At 35.3% G+C, this 18918-nt stretch overlaps 1 protein-coding gene across 16 annotated transcripts in view; it reads left to right on the forward strand.

The window, feature by feature from the left end:
* PLEKHA5 (pleckstrin homology domain containing A5) overlaps positions 1–18918 on the forward strand; it is a 268347-nt gene that overhangs the window by 213668 nt on the left and 35761 nt on the right. For 7 of the 16 annotated variants that reach the window (XM_066264565.1, XM_066264570.1, XM_066264572.1 and 4 more), the window contains 3 exons: positions 14559–14621; positions 17380–17460; positions 17593–17742. In XM_066264565.1, coding sequence (XP_066120662.1) covers positions 14559–14621; positions 17380–17460; positions 17593–17742 — 294 coding nt within the window. Of the gene's footprint in view, positions 1–8666; positions 8797–14020; positions 14057–14558; positions 14622–17379; positions 17461–17592; positions 17743–18918 lie in introns of those variants that run through there. The other 9 variants (XM_066264560.1, XM_066264561.1, XM_066264566.1 and 6 more) reach the window with 3 other exon arrangements.

Here is an 18918-nt window from a genome sequence, read left to right on the forward strand (position 1 = left end):
ATGCTCATGTCATAACTGCATACATAAGCCAATAAATCTTTGAATTCATGGCAGGAATTCTGCTACTCAGTACCAATTATATAACTCAGTAAGAATATAGTTGCTATTAATAAAATCCAGATCTTTGTATCTAGAAGACATCTTAATTTTGATTTAAAGTTCAAATATATTTTAGAGTAGATGTCCATGGCAGAATAGATGCCTTTTTTTACTAACAGAGATATAAGCCACTGAAATAAAAATCAGATATGTAAAATATATCCTAAAGTCAAAAGGATTTTAATTAACTATATATATATATATAGTTAAAAAACCATTATATATTTTTTAATGATGAAATTCACTTTAAGTAAATTATAGAAGTTAATGATTTGGAAAGACATTAGCTTAGACCTTCAAAGATTTTTTTAAAATTATAATGCAGGTATAGATATCTCAAAATGGCAGCTTTAAAATTTTGTTCTGCTGGGTTTGGAGTAGTTTCTTGTTTCTCAGTAAGTGTGCTTTATCTACCGGAATTTCTGAAGCCAGTTTAGAAATGGTTTTTGTCTTTTAAGGGAAGGTCAGACATGTTTGACTCTTACGTTAGTGTCCCAGTTTGTTCCTTTATTTAAAATTTCTCTTTCTTCAATAAAACAAGAAAACAATACATAGTCTACCTACATTTTTCAAAGTACTATTGATTCTTCTTAATATAAACAATTATAATATTTTTCTAAAGTTTTACTTTTAGAAACCATACATAGCATGGACAGTTTATTCTGATTGCTTTAAAATTTTCAAATAAGCTTCAATACTTTGCCTCATCAGTTATAAAGAGACTTATTTACATTCTTCTATTAAAAAAGTCACTTCAAATTTTGCCGCTTCCTATTAAGCAGTGATAGTTTCAATAGGTAGTCAGTCATAGCCTTCAGTCTCAGGGTCTGGGACTTTCAGATGTGCCTCCAGTGAGAGGGGAAGGTATTTCCATTGTCCTTGTCTACATGACCTGTTTATAAAGACCCCTGCATTCCTCAAAGCCTGTTCCTCACAGCTTTACCCTACGCATGTCAAATTCTTTAGCTTTTTAGTTTTGCCACACATCTTAACAGTTTATTGAGCTACACAGGAGGACATTCTTAAGAAGTGGATTCTTCAGTGATTAGACCGACTATCATGGCTTTTTGCTATTGTTAAGACAGATTCCCAACTTAAAAATTCTTTTTCTAAGATATCATTAAGAACACAGGACAAGTCCATTTTCCATTTAAATGAAAAATGACAGCACAGAAATGGGTCTTCTCATTGGTTATCAAGGAAGGACAAAAGCTCTATAGTTTAGATTGAAATCATCTAGACTGCTTGCTCAAAAAAAAAAAAAAAAAGCAGCTGTCAGCACAGATTCAGACTCAAGGGATCTCAGTTACAAGAAAGAACTTGAGCAAAGATTTTCCTCTTCTGGGAATGAGAGCTAGATCAGGGGAAATTAATACTTACTTTACTAGTCTAGAATTTCTAGACCTACTATCTAATAAAATAGCCACTAGCCAGATGTGGCTATTTAAATTTACATTTAAATTAAAGTTATCTTTTTTTGTTGTTGTTTTTTTGTTTTGTTATTTTTCTGAAGTGAGAAGCAGGGAAGCAGAAGACAGACTCCCGCATGTGCCCGACTGGGATCCAGCTGGCATGCCCACCAGGGGTGATGCTCTGCCCATCTGGGCCGTTGCTCCATTGTAACCAGAGCCATTCTAGCACCTGAGGTGGAGGCCAGGAGCCCTCCCCAGCGCCCAGGCCAACTTTGCTCCAGTGGAGCCTTGGCTGTGGGAGGGAAAGAGAGAGACAGAGAGAAAGGAGAAGGGGAAGGGTGGAGAAGCAGATGGGTGCTTCTCCTGTGTGCCCTGGCTGGGAATCAAACCTGGGACTTCCACACACTGGGCCAACGCTCTACCACTGAGCCAACCGACCAGGGCCTAAAGTTATGTTTTATGTTTTGTTTTGTTTTTTCAGATTTTTATTTATTAATTTTTTTAGAGAGAAAGAGAGAGAGAGAAGGAGGGAGGAGCAGGAAGCATCAACTCCCATATGTGCCTTGACCAGGCAAGCCTGCGATTTTGAACCAGCAACCTCAGTGTTCCGGGTTGATGCTTTATTCACTGTGCCACCACAGGTCAGGCTAAAGTTATGTTTTTATCATAGTAAAATTTATTTCCTCACCTATGGGAGCCACATTTCAAAGGCTAAAGAGCCACTTGTAGCTGATGTCTACAGTATTGGAGTACACCAAGATAGAACATTGCTGTCATCACACAAAGTTCCGTTGGACAATGCTATTCTAGATGATTTATTATATAAACTTTGTAAAAAGCGATTAAGCCACTACTTAACCACTTCTCATACTTAAAGGAGGATTGGAGAATTAATCTTTTCCAAGGATAAATTATATGAACAAACATCTTCGCTCTGCTCACTGCTAATCTCTTTTTTCCTTCCTGCCCTTCCCCCTAAAAATTACTCATGAGTTACAATATCCTGCTCCTTCTACATTTGTAGCTGGTCTGATTTCTATAGTGATAGAGCCTTTGAAACCAATATTTAGGAGTTGCTAGAATAAAAGAAAAATTGAAAATTGGATTCCTGTATAACAGCCCCAGATCCCCTTGATTCTGCTGAGTCCACTAATACTATTAATAAAATTCTATTTATTTATTTTATTGACAGAGAGAGAGGGACAAGCAGACAGGAAGGGAGAGAGAAGAGAGCCTCAATTCTTTGTTGTGACACCTTAGCTGTTCATTGATTGCTTTCTCAGACATGCTTTGACCAAGGGGCTATAGCAGAGCAAGGGACCCCGTGCTCAAGCCAGCAACCATGGGTCATGTCTGTGATCCCACACTCAATCCGGCGACCTCAGGGTTTCAAACCTGGGTTCTCTGCATCCCACTTCGACGCTCTATCCACTGCACCACCGCCTAGCCAGGTGATTCAATTTATTTTTTAAAGGGGGTTAAGTCTCTTAATACTATGTCTTACACAGTGACAAGAGACTATTATAATCTAGATGCAATACTTGTGTTTGAGTAATTAGTGTGAAATTTTTTGTCTTTTGATAGTCATGCAGGTATCTTGACCAGCATATTGTACTGATCCATGAGGACCTTGAAAAATTCTTTACTGGTGATGGTTGAATTAGTCCTCAGTTACTTGCCGTAGAGAAATGCAGGATGGGACTGCCATTTCTCACGCCTGATAACCTGTCAGCCCTGCAGTGGGTCTGCAGAAAGACAAAAACCAAGTGTACAGTACCCGTGGCCCTCTTTCCCCAGTCACAACTGTCAGAGCTGCAGCCAGCCCGGTGTGTGTTTTAAGATCTCCATAGGTTATTTTTTGTTATACAGTCAGGTTTTGGAACTACTGAGGTAAATAATCACCAGTGCCTGACCAGGCTTTGGTGCAGTGAGTAGAGCATTGGCCTGGGATGCTGAGGACCCAGGTTGAAAACCGTGAGATTGCTAGCTTGATTGAGTGTGGGATCATATACATAACTCCAAGGTCGCTGGCCTGAACAAGGGGTCACTAGCTCAGCTGGAGCCCCCCAGTCAAGGCATTTATGAGAAAGCAATCAGTGAACAACTAAGGTGCTGCAACTATGAGTTGATGCTTCTCATCTCTCACTCCCTCTTTCCATCCCTCTCTCCCTCTCTCCCTCTCTCCCTCCCTTTTCTCTCTCTCAAAAAAATAAATAAGCATGACCAGGCAGTGGCGCAGTGGATAGAGCATCAGGCTGGGACCTGGAGGACCCAGGTTCTAGACCCCAAGGTTGCTGGCTTGAGCAAGGGGTCACTTGGTCTGCTGTAGCACCCCCCCCCCAAGACATATATGAGAAAGCAATCAATGAACAACTAAGGAACCGCAACGAAGAATTGATGTTTCTCATCTCTCTCCTTTTCTGTCTGTCTGTCCCTGTCTGTCCCTCTCTCTGACACTCTCTATCTCTGCCACCAAAATAAATAAATAAATAAATGAATAAATAAATAAATAAAATCAGAACACCAAAGAAAAGAGAAGTATAGTTTTTCCACACAGCATCTTGGTGCTTTCTAACCTTTTCCTGCATGACACATGTAGAAAGTGACAGTGTTTGTACAGCCTTGAAAGACACTGACGCAGGTCATGTGCAGAGCATGACAGACCCACTGAGGACCTCAGATGGTGCCTGTCTGCACACACCTGTAGCCCATTCCCAGCCTCTGGGGTCAGTTGGGAAGTTCTGCTTAAGATGCTAGCAAGTATGACCTAATTATATATAATCATGTTAAAAAAGGTATTTGATTTGGGGTCTTTTAATCCAGATATTTCTTACAGTAAAATCAAAGAATGCTTTATATTCATATTACCCAACATATTGATACTTCAAAGCTGAGGAAGAGGCTAGAGTACTTCAAGTATTTAGATTTTCTAGATAGTTTTCCTAAACATTTGGCCTTACAAATTTAAGTAAAAATCGATGTTTTTACTGTAAACAGAGATGCATTGGCATAACTGTGTGTTTTTAAGATATTTCTACTTAGAACATTTTCTTGTTTATTGTTTAAGTTAACTATGAAAATAATGTAATGCCTGAATCATACATTCTAAATTTTATTACAAAATAATGGCCCTTTTATAATTTAGCAGTTAACTGAAACCTGAACCTGTATTACCTGTTACTTGAAAGAAGCAATTAAAAGCAGGAAACAAAACACTTAATTCATTCCCAAGTAAATTATTAAAGGACCTCCACATGCTAATTAGTCTCTCTCTTGCTCTCTTTCCTTAAAACATGTCGGCTATTAACGCTATTATCATAATGCTGTTTAGGATTCTTGTATTCAAACCAGAAGAAATTTGTTGGATACTCTTTTTTTTTTATGTTATTTCTTTTAAGAACTTGAACATAGCCTAACTGGTGATAGCATGGTAGATGGTGCATCAACCTGGGACGCTGAGGACCTGGGTTCGAAACTCTAAGGTTGCTGGCTTGAGCATGGGGTCATCGACATGATCTCATGATCTCTGACTTGAAGCCCAAGGTTGCTGGCTTGAGCAAGGGGTAACTGGTTCAATTGGAGCCGCCCCAGTCAAGGGACATATGAGGAAGCAATCAATGAACAACTAAAGTGACACAACTACAAGTTGATGCTTCCTGTCTCTGTCTCTTTCCTCCTCTCTCACAAAAAAAAAAAAAAAAAAAAAAAAAAAAAAAAAAAGAAGGGAGACAGGGAGGAACGAATGAACAAAAAAACTAATGAAGTCAAACACGAAATTCCAAGGAGCTCATAGAGCATTATGGATTTTATGATTTTCAGTTAGACTTTACTGCTCTAACTCAAGAATGGTTTTAAAGTTTTATGTAGGAAAAGCCAGGTGAAATGTGTTGTTTCAGTGTAAGTTATAGAAACAGGTCAGTTTCTAAGTATTAAAATATAGAATATTTCAGAGGTAATTTAGTGAAAGGAACCACTGCCTATTTTTAGGATATATCTAGAGACAAGGCAGATCTAGTATTTCCAATTCAGCAGTTCTGCGAAGAGTGCGAGTTTGATCAGATCATTAAAAATGTTTCATTATATACGATTCTAATTACTGTGTTTAGTTGGCTTCAGCTGTTCCATGCCATGTACAAGGAGAGAGCCTCCACACACAGGTACACTCCCCTGTGCAGACCATTCTCATAGCCCACTACCCTACCCAGTCATCCTAAGAGCCATTCCGAAGGTTGGTGTGATGCCCAAGGGAATTCTGAAATGGTCCCACTTCTTCTGCCTTTCCACAGCTTGTCCTGTCCCCTCTCTTCAAGTTGAGTAAAATGGGGTCCCGAGGAGTATGTGAGCTGAGGAGCACTCACAGTTATAAAATTGCATTTGGCTTACTTTAACACCTTGAAAACATCACAGTTACTTCTTCCAAAGGAATTTTTAGATCAGCCTGTCACCTTGATGTTTTAATGGTACTGTCTACATTAAGGATTCTCAAGAATGACGTTAGAATTGTCTGGGAATCGGGTGACTATTCTTTTCGAGATCATCAAGTGATTCTGTTGTGGGTTACAGACAACTTAGTCTAGACTCAAACTTTGATTTCTGAAGTAGGCAATAATAAAAAGAAAAGAAGATATTATAAGATAGACATATGTATTTACAAATGCATTGGTAGCTTATATTTTTTCCAATAAGTTTCTGATGTGGATATAGGTTCATAGGAGACAATGAAGATTGAGAAGAGCTCTCCAGCTCCGAGCCTCACCGTACTGCAGGATTCTAGGATGGAGCATGATACAAGCATAGGCTGCTAGAACTTAGCCTCTTTATGTCAGCAAGGGGGATTTGCCAGAGGATAATAATTCCATTAACTTAGTTTGTTTCTTGTTTATATATTTTTAATCCTGACTCTTAAATAAGTTTTTTAAATTATTATTATTATTATTATTATTATTAGAAAACCAGTACCACTCAGTAGAGAAAATTTGGGAAATGTAGAGAGAAGTATAGAAAAAGTAATCCACATTCACACAGTTCAAAATAATTGCTGCTAACATTTTCATTCCTTGTTGTACATTTGTTCAGCTTCTAGAGGGGCCTTCTAATTTTAATATTCTAGGGTTTGATGTGTATATTGGAAATTTTTCACAATCTAGAAGTGACTCTGAGACACTCTGCAGTTAGTATACTTCAAGTACTATTTTTGCTATTAATTTTTCTATTCCTAAACTAGTTGCTTTTGCAATGATCCCTTCTCAGTGACTTAATATTTACTACCATGTAAATTAAAGAGGCATTTTTAAATCACACACAGCTTCCCTGTATATAGTGAGCCGTGTTGTCAGAACTGGCCGCTTGACTCAGTGGCCCATTTGTAGTGCCACATATTCAAGACTCAGTGGGAAATCTCACTTTGACCTTGAAAATCCTTTACATTTGGATATAATCTGATCTCCATTACTTCTTAAACATTAATAAGTCATGTACTCTTCTGTCCAATTTCCATGGCATGCCGTTGAAAAATGAGTATAGATGAGATGCTTTGAAAATTAAAATTAAATAATACCAAAATAGAGACTTGTTGCTTGTATTATTATATCTGTAGTTTTCTGTTTATAAGTTACTTTCCTACGCTGTAAAAAATTTATTCTGTACTGCATATCAACACGTATGTTTCCTGTGTACCTGAGATGTCACCTACAAATGCCTTGGTCCCTTATTGGTTAACACTTGGGGGAGGGTGTTTAAGATTAACTAACGTGTATACTGAGTGGATACTTAAAACCATATCAACACAATAAATTAAAAATTAAATTAAAAATGATTTAACTGATGTGTAGATTTGAGTTCCACCAATGTATAGAAGTTCTAGTTTAACTAATATGTAGATATGTAGATTTAAAAATAAATTATTTAGCTTCAATAAAACTTTTTTAAAGGAGCCTAAACTGGCCTGTGGTGGCACAGTGGGATAAAGCATCAACCTAGAATTCTGAGGTCACCGGTTCAAAACCCTGGTCTTGCCTGCACATATGAGAAAGCAAGTAATGAACAACTCAAGTAAAGCAACTATGAGTTGATACTTCTTGTCATCCCCCACCCTCCTCTCTGTAAAATCAATAAATAAAGACTTTTAAAAAATAGCTTAAAACAGCCATAGGAAGTTTCTAATTTGACAACCAAAATGGATTTTATTGACATGAAACATTTGTAACTAGGCTGAAAATAAAATTTTATAGATATACAGTTTTAAGCTTTATTTTTTACTTATTTTATTCTTATTAATCATGAGATTAGTAAATTTTTATGTAGATTTAGCTAAATCAGTAAAGTAGCATTTGTTAACCATGATAGAAATGTTTATTTTCTGTAATATAAACTATAAATGTCACAAATTGCAATTATACACAGACTTGTCTTCTTATAAATGGTATAAACTCTGTTGGCCTTTTACTCTCTCTATATATATCATGATTGTCAGAATGCTTTAACTCTTGAGTCCAGAGCCTGCTAAAGCATATATTTTTCTAGAGGCAGTAATTAAGTACAACATAGCTGGAAATGTGAAACTTGTTTTCAGCCTTTTTAGGAGCTAAGGAGGTACATTAAGTTTTTGCTAAGTAAATTTTAGTTTGCATATCCTTGAATGTGTCATACTGTGAGAAAATCCAAAATAGAATATATATATACATAAATGTCTATCAAGATCAACAATGTGGTTATCTAAGTAACAAGATAGATTAATTATTATAAAATTTTATTATTTGTAGAGAATTGAATTTTCTGATTAACCTTATCAAGAATTGAAGATCATTTTAAGCTTTCTTACTAATCTATTAAATGAGCCTGTGTTTCTCCTTTTGAGTTCATTGGTTCTCAACCTCTGGTTTATCCTCTGAATCATGATGCTTTATCATCTACTCTAATATATGTGGGAGTATTCATTAATTGATTATGTTTATGGAGTAAAACCTAATTGCAACAATATTGTCATTAGTAAGCTTTTTTTTATAACCTTAAACGTATTTTACAGCATTTAATACTTGTTCAAAATGGTTTATATGACTTAGATCTGTACAACTTCGGGGTAAAATGTAAACAACTGCACTATTAGGAAGATATTAAAGTAGAGGCTATATTTACAGTGTCGTCTTTCAAATCTAGCTATGCTGTAAACTGATGTTTGCTGTATGCTCCTCCTGATTTGAAATAGATGAAAGAAAATGAACCTATTATCACCATGGTTCACACAATGATTGAGAACTCGGCGCTAAGACCCCAACTGTACCAGCAAGTAAGGTCTTGGACAGTGAATGATACTGCTTTATCATCTGCAAAATCCCTCAGTGACAGTTTTGGTTTATTCTCAGAGTTACTCATAACATTAGTGTTTTCCTTATTCCATTTTTTGTTTATGTCTATTTGGAAAAATGCAATTCATCCATGCTTTTCAAGATGCTGCAGAATTCTTAGCATGGCTTCGCTGAACATTTTGCTGTTGAATATTAAGTGTGCCATTTTCCTAAACTTTTTGTGCAGAGTTTTTTGATTGATATGTACTTGGAGGTCTGCAGTACAGTTGCAAAATTTTTACGAGATTACCCTTAATTTTGATTAAAAGCATTATAACTGATTTTTAGGGAAAACTTAAAAAATTTTTTTTCCTTTTAGAGGCAGCCCCCCCATAATACCCCCTCAATGTTTTAGGAATAGATTCTATTGTATGGAAGTTCTTTAAATCTAGTTACTGTACTGTGGTATGGTAAACCTAAAGATGGCCATTTCTTAACATACTGGGCATGTCTTTTCCCTTTATTCTTACCGTTCTTATGCAGGTGTCAGTGTAGCCATAACTTTTTCTCATTCTTTTCCCTAGTTTAGAATATGTAACATGCAATTGTCTGCCTTTCATTTAGGACCTTGGTAATCTGCAGATCTGCAAAAGATGTCATTTTATACATCCCTATCCAATTTTTTTGTATTTCATGGTCTAAATGTTCTTAGCTGTGTGTTTTGCAACATCAGCTTCTTTCACCTCAACACTCTCAAATACCTGTGGCCTATGACCTGTTCTAGTTATTTAAGTTGTACAGAAGAAAATTAACTAACATGAAAAATGAATACGTTTTGATTAAAATATGTAAAACATCTGGTAAATAAAAAGGCACCTTGAGGTCACACTAGCTTCAAGGCCTCTGGTTTGCTGTCGTCACCTCGGGGTCTGCATCATGGCCTTACAACTGTGAGATTAAAACAGTTGGGGGGAGGGTGACTCATTTTCCAGCACAGTTTTCAAAACATTTAACGTGCATTTTATGATTGAGCATTGTTTTTCATTTGCAATAAAGAGATTAAGTATTAAATATTTAAAGTTAAACAGCTTTGCTTTACTTTTCAAAAGAAAATTGAATCTTTCCATTTATTAGATTATAGAACCTTGACATGCCTTTCCAAAATACCACCCTGAGAACCTTCCTTAGCCCTTGTTCTGGAACTGATAGGACTCTCAGTTTATCATTTTCATATAATGCTAAATTGTATGAGATCAAGCCATTTTGTTGCAGTAGGTTATGAAGAGTGTTAGCCTGCTTGTTCCTGTTTGTTTTGTCTTTTTCCTTTTTGTATTGATTACTAATCAGCATCGATGATGCAGACATCATTGCTGTTTGCAATTACACAGTCACACTAAAAGTTCTAACTGGAGGGTTGTTGTTTTTAATGTGGAGACATCAAACATAAAAATAAGAAAAATGTGTGGATACCTAACACTGATCTTACAGCATCAGTGACCTTAAATACTGAAAGAGCAGTAGATTTATATAAATTTATTGGCACATATTAATACTTGATAGAAAAAAAACTGTACCAAACAGGAAGATCTGAATGTCTAATATCAACAGCCATGGCTGGGCATGATTGGGCACCCAGTTGCTACATAATCACTATTGACTCTCTGCATTGTCATCAAGTCTAGAGAATCTTCTGGTGGTCTCTTTTTTTTTTAATAGACCACTAGTATAATACTTAATTTTATTTTATTTTTTTTTAGTGACACAGAAAGAGACAGGGACAGACAGACGGAAAGGGAGACAGATGAGAAGCATCAATTATTCGTTGTGGCATCTTAGTTCATTGATTGCTTTCTCATATGTGCCTTGACCGAGGGGCTACAATAGACTGAGTGACCCCTTACTCAAGCCAGCAACCATGGGGTCATATCTTTGATCCCACACTTAAGCAAGCGACCCGGCGCTCAAGCTGGTTGCCTTGGGGTTTCAAACCTGGATCCTCTGCGTCCCAGTTTGATGCTCTATCCACTGCACCACTGCCTAGGGTCAGGCATTTTGCAGGGCATTGTTGATGGATAAAAGTTTCAGTCAGATACATTTCTTAAACTGTGCTTATAAATTTGCATAAAGTAAAAGTAGATTTTTTTCCTACAGGTTTTATTTATCATGTTATTATCCAAAGAGAAACTTTATCAAATTTTATATTGAACATTGTTGTGCTTTTTCTGACATTGCATTACAGTGCTGTTAATGGTTCCTGAAATTTAGCTGAAAATACAGTGAAAATGTAATGTTTTATGATAAATGCAAAAGAACTAAGCACCAATTTTTTAAAATTCCTCTGCATTTATTAATCAACCTCTCATCTTTCATAATTACATTTTTGTATCAGAGTATTTATAATATAATTAATCAACAAATTTAATCACCTGATAAAAAATCATTTAAAAAATACAGGCTAATATTGGCTAATACTTATACAGCCCTTGAACATTTTTGGGCCCTCATAGTATATAATGTCTAATTTCAACAGATATTTCCGGGGAAAACCTTCTGGGGTTTGTGTATATATATGTGTATCTATATATATATGCCACATACTTAAAAGGGGATAATACAGAAAGTTGAATTTTATGAACAAACTAATTTTTTTTAACTTAATGCCAAGACAGTTTTTAAAAAAGATTATTAGATACCTTATGAAAGAGTTCTGGCTATCTAAATAAAAAATAATACCCTTATACAGTCAGTAAAGTTTGCATAATATACTTCTCTAATTAATGCTTGAGCAGTGCTCAAACTTATCTAATTACTACATAGCCATTTTTATTTGCTTTTCTAGTGCTGTTAAAGTACTTCAAGCCAGCCTGACCAGACAGTGGCACAGTGGATAAAGCATCAGACTAGGATGCAGAGGACCCAGGTTCAAAACTCCGAGCTCACCAGCTTGAGTGCCGTGTGGAGTCGCTGGCTTGAGTGTGTAGGATCATAGACATAATCCCATGGTTGCTAGCTTGAGCCCAATGGTCTCTGGCTTGAAGCCCAAGGTCCCTGGCTTGAGCAAGGGGACCCTCGCTCTGCTGTAGAGCCCCCCCTCCCCCGTCAAGGCACTTGAGAAAGCAAACAATGAACAACTAAGGTGCTACAACACTACAACAAAGAATTGATGCTCCTTGTCTCTCTCTTCTGGTCTCTCTCTCTCTCTCTCTTACAAAAAGAAAGGTACTTCAAGAGCCTGATCTGTGGTGGCGCAGTGGATAAAGCCTCGACCTGGAAATGCTGAGGTCCCCGGTTCGAAACCCTGGGCTTGCCTGGTCAAGGCACATATGGGAGTTGATGCTTTCAGCTCCTCCCCCACTTCTCTCTCTGTGTCTCTCCTCTCTTTCTCTCTGTCTCTCCCTCTCTCTTAAAAAAAAAAAAAAAAGAAAGGTGCTTCAAACCAGAATATTTGGGGGGTTTTTTGTTTGTTTTGCTAAAGATGAATTGAAAAATGATCAAATAATATTGCCATGAGTACATTATGCAGAACTTGAGTTAATCAGAATATTTATAAAATTACATTTGTCTTACCAGGATTTTCATATTCAGGCCCTAAATAGCAAATTCCTTCAGTTCCAGGTGGATATTGTTTTTTTAATAAGTTATATCTATTCCTAAGAAAGGCCTCAGAAATTATCAGTAATGAAAAATAAGCCATGTTTAAAAGTTAATCATTTAAACAATAATCTGGTTTTTGTACACTCCTCTTCTACTGACAAGTAAAAATAGTGTATAGTAGAAGGTTGATTATTTTAAGATTTTTGTTAGCTGGTATCTAATCTAATAATGAGTATCTTTATTGAATAATATCATAAAAGATTTAAATAAAATTTTTAGTGATACTAAAAATAGAGGTACAAAAACATTTACTTTGTGTAAATAATTCATTTGTATCTATATAAGGACATATCACTAAAATTATAACAACACGGTACCTGTTTCTTGTTTATAATGTACCAACTGATATGAAAGTGAATGTGCAATTACTAAATTTTCATTTAAAATTACTAGTCTCTTTTTATTGACCCTGGGGTATAGGATACAATTCATATTTCAATCTGGATGTAGCACTGTCCACTAGTTATGTTCAAATTACACATCCCATACTTTAGTAAAGCTGTTTTGCATTTAACTTTAAATATTAAATATGCAGATTTGGACCTTTAATAGCTAAAGGCTCTGTGTCTTTTATTTCTTATGATTAAGATTTACTTTTGTCATCCTACATATTTTTTATCATGGATCTAAGCATTTTAAAACTTGTTTTATATATTTTTTCAGATAAAAGTATAAATTGTTTTCTAGGTTCTTTAATTTAGAATGACAGTTAACACCCTCAGGACATATTCAACAATCTTTATTTCAAAATACTGCACAAGTATTCTGACTTGGGTCATTAAATTCATTTTTCATGTGATGTTCATTTCTATGAAAGTTTTGTGGTTAATAATCACTGTGCATACCCTTAAATAGTCACAGGTTCATTTGCATGAGGTACGTGAAAGTTATGTCTTGAAATGAAACACGAAAATCCAGGATTTACTATTGTATGTTTGGAATGTTTACATTTTAACCTCCTGATTCCCACATTTCTAAATCCATTCAAAATTATCTGCTGTTTAAATTATGCCTCCTTTTAAGCAGTTTTTTTAAGAAAGGGCATATATAGTTATAACTTCTATATTCTTATACATTTTTATGTATATATATGAAATTTAATTTTCTAATCTAGAATGTCCTTGGGATACATTATTACCATCCCTACTGAGAAAAATGTACCATTTAGTAAATCTGCAGTGAGCCCAATTAAATTTTTCCTACTGTGTTTTTGCTATTGGCTAGCAGTCAATATAAAGTCAGAAGACAGGAGAGAGAGTAAAATACTGCCTGCAAAGGCTATATGATGTGATCTGTGGTATAATTGACAGGAGTGGCTATTGAAGTCTTAACAAGCACAATCAGAAATGAGGATTTGTTTCACCAAAAGATATTTGAACGAAACTGAAGAGACAGTGTTTAAATACATTGAATAATATGTAATTCTTTACAATATAGTAAGACAAATGGTGTCATTAAATGTTTAGTGAAATTTGACTATAGTTTATGATAACATAGGCTTTCAGTTTTATGAGATTTTGATGATTTTCCTCCTTTCGATTAAACCCATACTTTTCCTCCATTATCTTTTAGTTCTTAAGACAGAAGAACAAGATAAGTCTATATAGTGTATGTGTGTTTATCTATTATGTATATGTATACAATATGTTACAGGCTTTGTTAGCAAAATTGTACTAAGATGTGTTAACATTTGAGTGTACACATACACAGTTGTGTGATTATGTGTATACTATGAAAGACAGTTCTGTTGAAATATGCCTGATCCAAATACTGGATTCAGTAATTTGCTATGGTTGTATTTGTCAGTTTTCATTAAAATGTGTGTCTTACAAATGGACAAATGTAAGGTGCTGTATGATTTTGTTTGACCAGCTTATTATTTTATTTGGTAAGCTGAATTTATCATCATTCTTATGTATCTTATATATTGTATCACTGTTAAATATTTTTCTATTTTTGTAATGATATGTGCCTGAATTAAACTTCTGAAAGCATAAGAATCATTAAAATCCCATTTTTTATTATATAAGTCTAAAATATTAACTATAGGCTAAATAAATATATTTTTAATACTAATTTTAAAGTTGCTATATGACATTTTTCCTTACAGCTGTCACAAGATGAATGCAGAGGCACATTGTACAAATATAGACCCGACGAAGTAGATATTGATGTAAGTATTCGCATGCTGTATGTGGTTAACCGTTAGTGCTATCGTATTCTCCGTGAAAACACTGTAATTAAAGTGTGACGAAAAAGATTCCTCTTAATCCTCTGCCCTCTAGAATGACATTAAATAAATTAGCATTTTCTTTATTTGTGCTTAAATTCAATTAAATGCTCACTTCCCAATCTATTCTCTGTCCACCCTCACCCCCATAGTTAGCAGGTGAATTTATTAAGAATCACATAAATGAAAGTAAAAGACAATTTTGTTAAAAATTATGTAGGGCCTGACCAGTGGTGGCGCGGTGGATAGAGCGTCATACTGGGATACAGAGGACCTAGGTTCGAGACCCCGAGGTCCCCAGCTTGAGCGCGGGCTCATCTGGTTTGAGCAAAAGCTCACCAGCTTGGACCCAAGGTCGCTGGCTTGAGCAAGGGGTTACTCGATCTGCTGAAAACCCACGGTCAAGGCACATATGAGAAAGCAATCAATGAACAACTAAGGTGTCGCAATGCACAATGAACACTAATGATTGATGCTTCTCATCTCTCTGTCCCTGTCTATCCCTCTCTCTGACTCTCTCTGTCTCTGTAAAAAAAAAAAAAAAATATGTAGGACTGGAGACAAAGTAATATCTAAATCTTTTGGAGAAAGTATCAGCCTCTACAAATTCTGTCAGTCCTTGCTTTTCTATTACGTAAATTGATTATTTTCTTTCCTCGTTCCCCTGGTTTTATTCATTGAGTTATATCTCATTTCATTATGCACTCATCCCCGCCTAATCAGGTTTTGCTCTGTCCATTTAGTGACCTGCAGTCAGTCATAGTTCAAAATGGGCAAAGGAATATTCCAGAAATAATGCATAAGTTTTAAATTTCATCCCATTCCGAGTATGATGATGAAATCTCATGCAGTCCCACCGTCTTGCCTAGGAGGTGACTCTTCCCTTTGTCCAGCGTGTGCTCCCTGCTGCATACACACACTCCCTGCTGCATACACTCCCTGCAGCATACACTCCCTGCCTACTCATTTGGCACTTAGTACCCATCTCAATTACCAGATGAGATGTTGCAGTATAGCAGTGTTTGTGTTCACGTAACCCTTATTTTATTTAATAACAGTCGCAAAACTCCAAGAGTAGTGATGCTGACAATTCAGATACAGCAAAGTAAAGCCGTAAAGTATCTGTGTGTATAGGACAAACAGTATTCATAGGGATTGGGGCCGTCTACAGTCTCAGGTGTCCATGGTGGATCTTGGACCATATTTCCAATGGTTAAGGGGAGACCACTGTATTCCATTTGGTGTAGCTTGAGTTTTGTGTAGCAGTGATAAATTTAATAGATAAATAGCAAAGAAAGTGAAATCTCATATTTCTGCTTACTTGTCATTATGCAAAAAAGTTTGGAACATATAAGGTCTACCAGAAAGTTCTGTCCGTTTCTATCACAACAGGTTTCGACACGTAAGCACATGTTTATTTTGCGCATGTGTGCCTCTCTATTTTTATCACTTAATGTATACAAACAAAGTTGATTCATGTTAGTCTTATGTGTGAAGCAATAGTATACCCATGGCTACTGATAAAGTTCATTTACGCCATTGTAATTTTTATGAATTTCAACAAGAAAGAAATGCTACAGAAGCATGTCTGTCGCATCCACCATATTCCCCGGACTTAGTATCCTCCGACTCTCACTTGTTTTTGTCCTTACAAAATTTTTTGAAGGGCAAAAAATTAAAAAATGAAGAAGATATCAAACAAGCACTGGTTCAATTTTTTGCATCAAAAGATAAAACATTTTTCAAAAATGGGATATACAAATTGCCCTCACGCTGGCAAGAAATCTTAATAATAATAGTAATTATATTATTTAATAAAGTTTATTGACGGTAAGAAAAATTTGTATTTTGTTTTATTCCAAAAACAGACAGAACTTTCCGGTAGACCATATATTTACAGTTTGGCCAAGATGTTTATTTTCCGACATGTGGAGAATTCGTTTATTACAGTTTTGAAATTTTATTAGAGTACACTCATATTTTCATAATTTAAAACATAGAATGAGCCTTGAAAGGACAGCTTGGTTGGTTAGAGCACTGTTCCAAAGCACAGAGGTTGCCGATTCGATCCCCAACCAGGGCACTTACAAGAATCAGTCAATGAATGCGTAAATAAGGGGAACAGCAAATTAGTGTGTGTGTTTGTCTCTCTCTCTCTCAAATCAGTGAATAAATAAAAATAAAACTACTGAAAGTGATTTTCTCCACTAGCAGTATTTTTGTTATGTATTATTGTAACTAGAAGTACTCTTGTTTATAATATTTTCTAAGAACATCAAAGCGTTATTTTAAGGATATAAAAACAAAATTCAGTTGGTATTTTAATTAAGGATTGCATATATTAATTAGCCTCTATCCAACAGTTTGTAGGGGGGAAAATCTTAACCATGTTGAAATGATATGTTTAAAACATTTGAGACTGATTGATTACTAAGAATATTTTGAATAATGTAGGTTAACTGGTATGGCGGAAATGCCTTTTCACTTTATATGCATGTTTTTTAAGCATTCTGTCTTTATAAGCTATATTTAAATTTTTATTTTACTCATTGAAATAAAGATTGACATAATTGGGTATTCCGTAGCTGTTTTAAATGTGTTTTTTTGTTGTAAGCACCTCCAGTTACAGGAGTGATTTATTAACTTAACTCCAATTACTGGAGAAAAAATTGCTAACAAAGTATCTTCTCTTATAACCTAGGCCAAGTTAAGCCGTCTGTGTGAACAAGATAAAGTGGTGCATGCTCTGGAAGAGAAACTTCAACAGCTCCACAAGGAGAAAGTAGGACAATTATATTTATTATCTGTAATTGATATTACTATATATGATTATTATCAGGACACTGATAACTAAAGTAAAAAGAATTAACTCGATGATGCAGAACATTAAATGTAATTATTTTTATTGAAATAGTACACGCTTGAGCAAGCTTTGCTATCGGCCAGCCAAGAGATAGAAATGAATGCAGATAACCCAGCAGCCATTCAGACGGTGATGTTACAGAGGGATGATTTACAAAATGGACTGCTTAGTACATGTCGAGAACTTTCTCGAGCCACTGCTGTAAGTAGATTTATTTTTCTAATAAGACTCACTGAAATATTATTACGTTTTTTTCTTTTTTTCTATTTAATTTGTACCTCTATTTGATAGGACTATCTTTAGGATTGTCCTTTATTATAACAAGAAATTAATTCATTACTAGTTAATATCAAAAATAAAGGGTGGTTTTTATTTCTCTAATTAGTAGGTATTTTATTTCTTGTGACAGTTTTGCAAGAGATACTCTTGTTTCTATATTATGCAAATGAAAAAATTAAATATGTTAAAATTAGGAAAATAAATATTTTTTGGATTTATGGGAAGTTAGGATAATTTTGAGAAGGTGGTAATTAGGTTACTTAACCAACGTTTCAATAAAAAGCACCTGTGAAATGCTTTTAAGAAGCTGTCAACATTACCATTTCATAGCTACAGTGTGATCTAAGTTTAGATAATAGGTTTGAGTAAGAAATATAATTAGCAGAACCTTTTAACCCACAGTCATGTCACTTTGTATAAAGAGTCTCCTGGGATTACCAAATCTGAAAGTCTTACTTAGAGTTTATAAATTAAGTGTTTTATGAGTTTAAACAGTCTGCTTTAGATCCTGTGATGCAGTCCTATCTAAACATTGTTAAGAACACCTGCCCAAGAAGCCCTTTGAAAGAGAAATCTTTGCAAAAGCCACCTGTTAAAGAAAACGGCTCACACACCCTTGTTTATAGCCTCAGTGGGCTCTTTATGGAGCAGCTACCTTTTCAGAAGGTCTGCAGGTATTACAGCTTAATTTAGAGAGGTCTTTCCAAGCTGGCAAGGTACCAAAATCTCAACATGGCCTCGATTCTAAACACTAAAATAACATTCTAACCATGAGCTACTTTTAAAGGAATATAGCATGGTTTTAAATAAGTCAAAACTTAGGTTTTTGTGATTTTTAAATACCTTATATTTAATATACCTATTCCTGATTTTGAAACAGTTATTTCATTATCCTAGTCTCTTACGCTGTGATGTTTATAGACTTTTTTAAAGAATTTAATATCCTTTCAAGTTTGATGATCCTGAAGTCAGAACCATATATAATTCAACTTTGTAGCTGTAGCATCCAGCACTATAAGGTGTGCATTACAAATTTGATGAATGATTGAACTGAATGACTTGCCCAATGTCACAAAGCTAATAAATGCTATGTTCAGA

This window comes from Saccopteryx bilineata, chromosome 1, assembly GCF_036850765.1.
Source record: "Saccopteryx bilineata isolate mSacBil1 chromosome 1, mSacBil1_pri_phased_curated, whole genome shotgun sequence".
In the NCBI taxonomy this organism is placed as follows: domain Eukaryota; kingdom Metazoa; phylum Chordata; class Mammalia; order Chiroptera; family Emballonuridae; genus Saccopteryx; species Saccopteryx bilineata.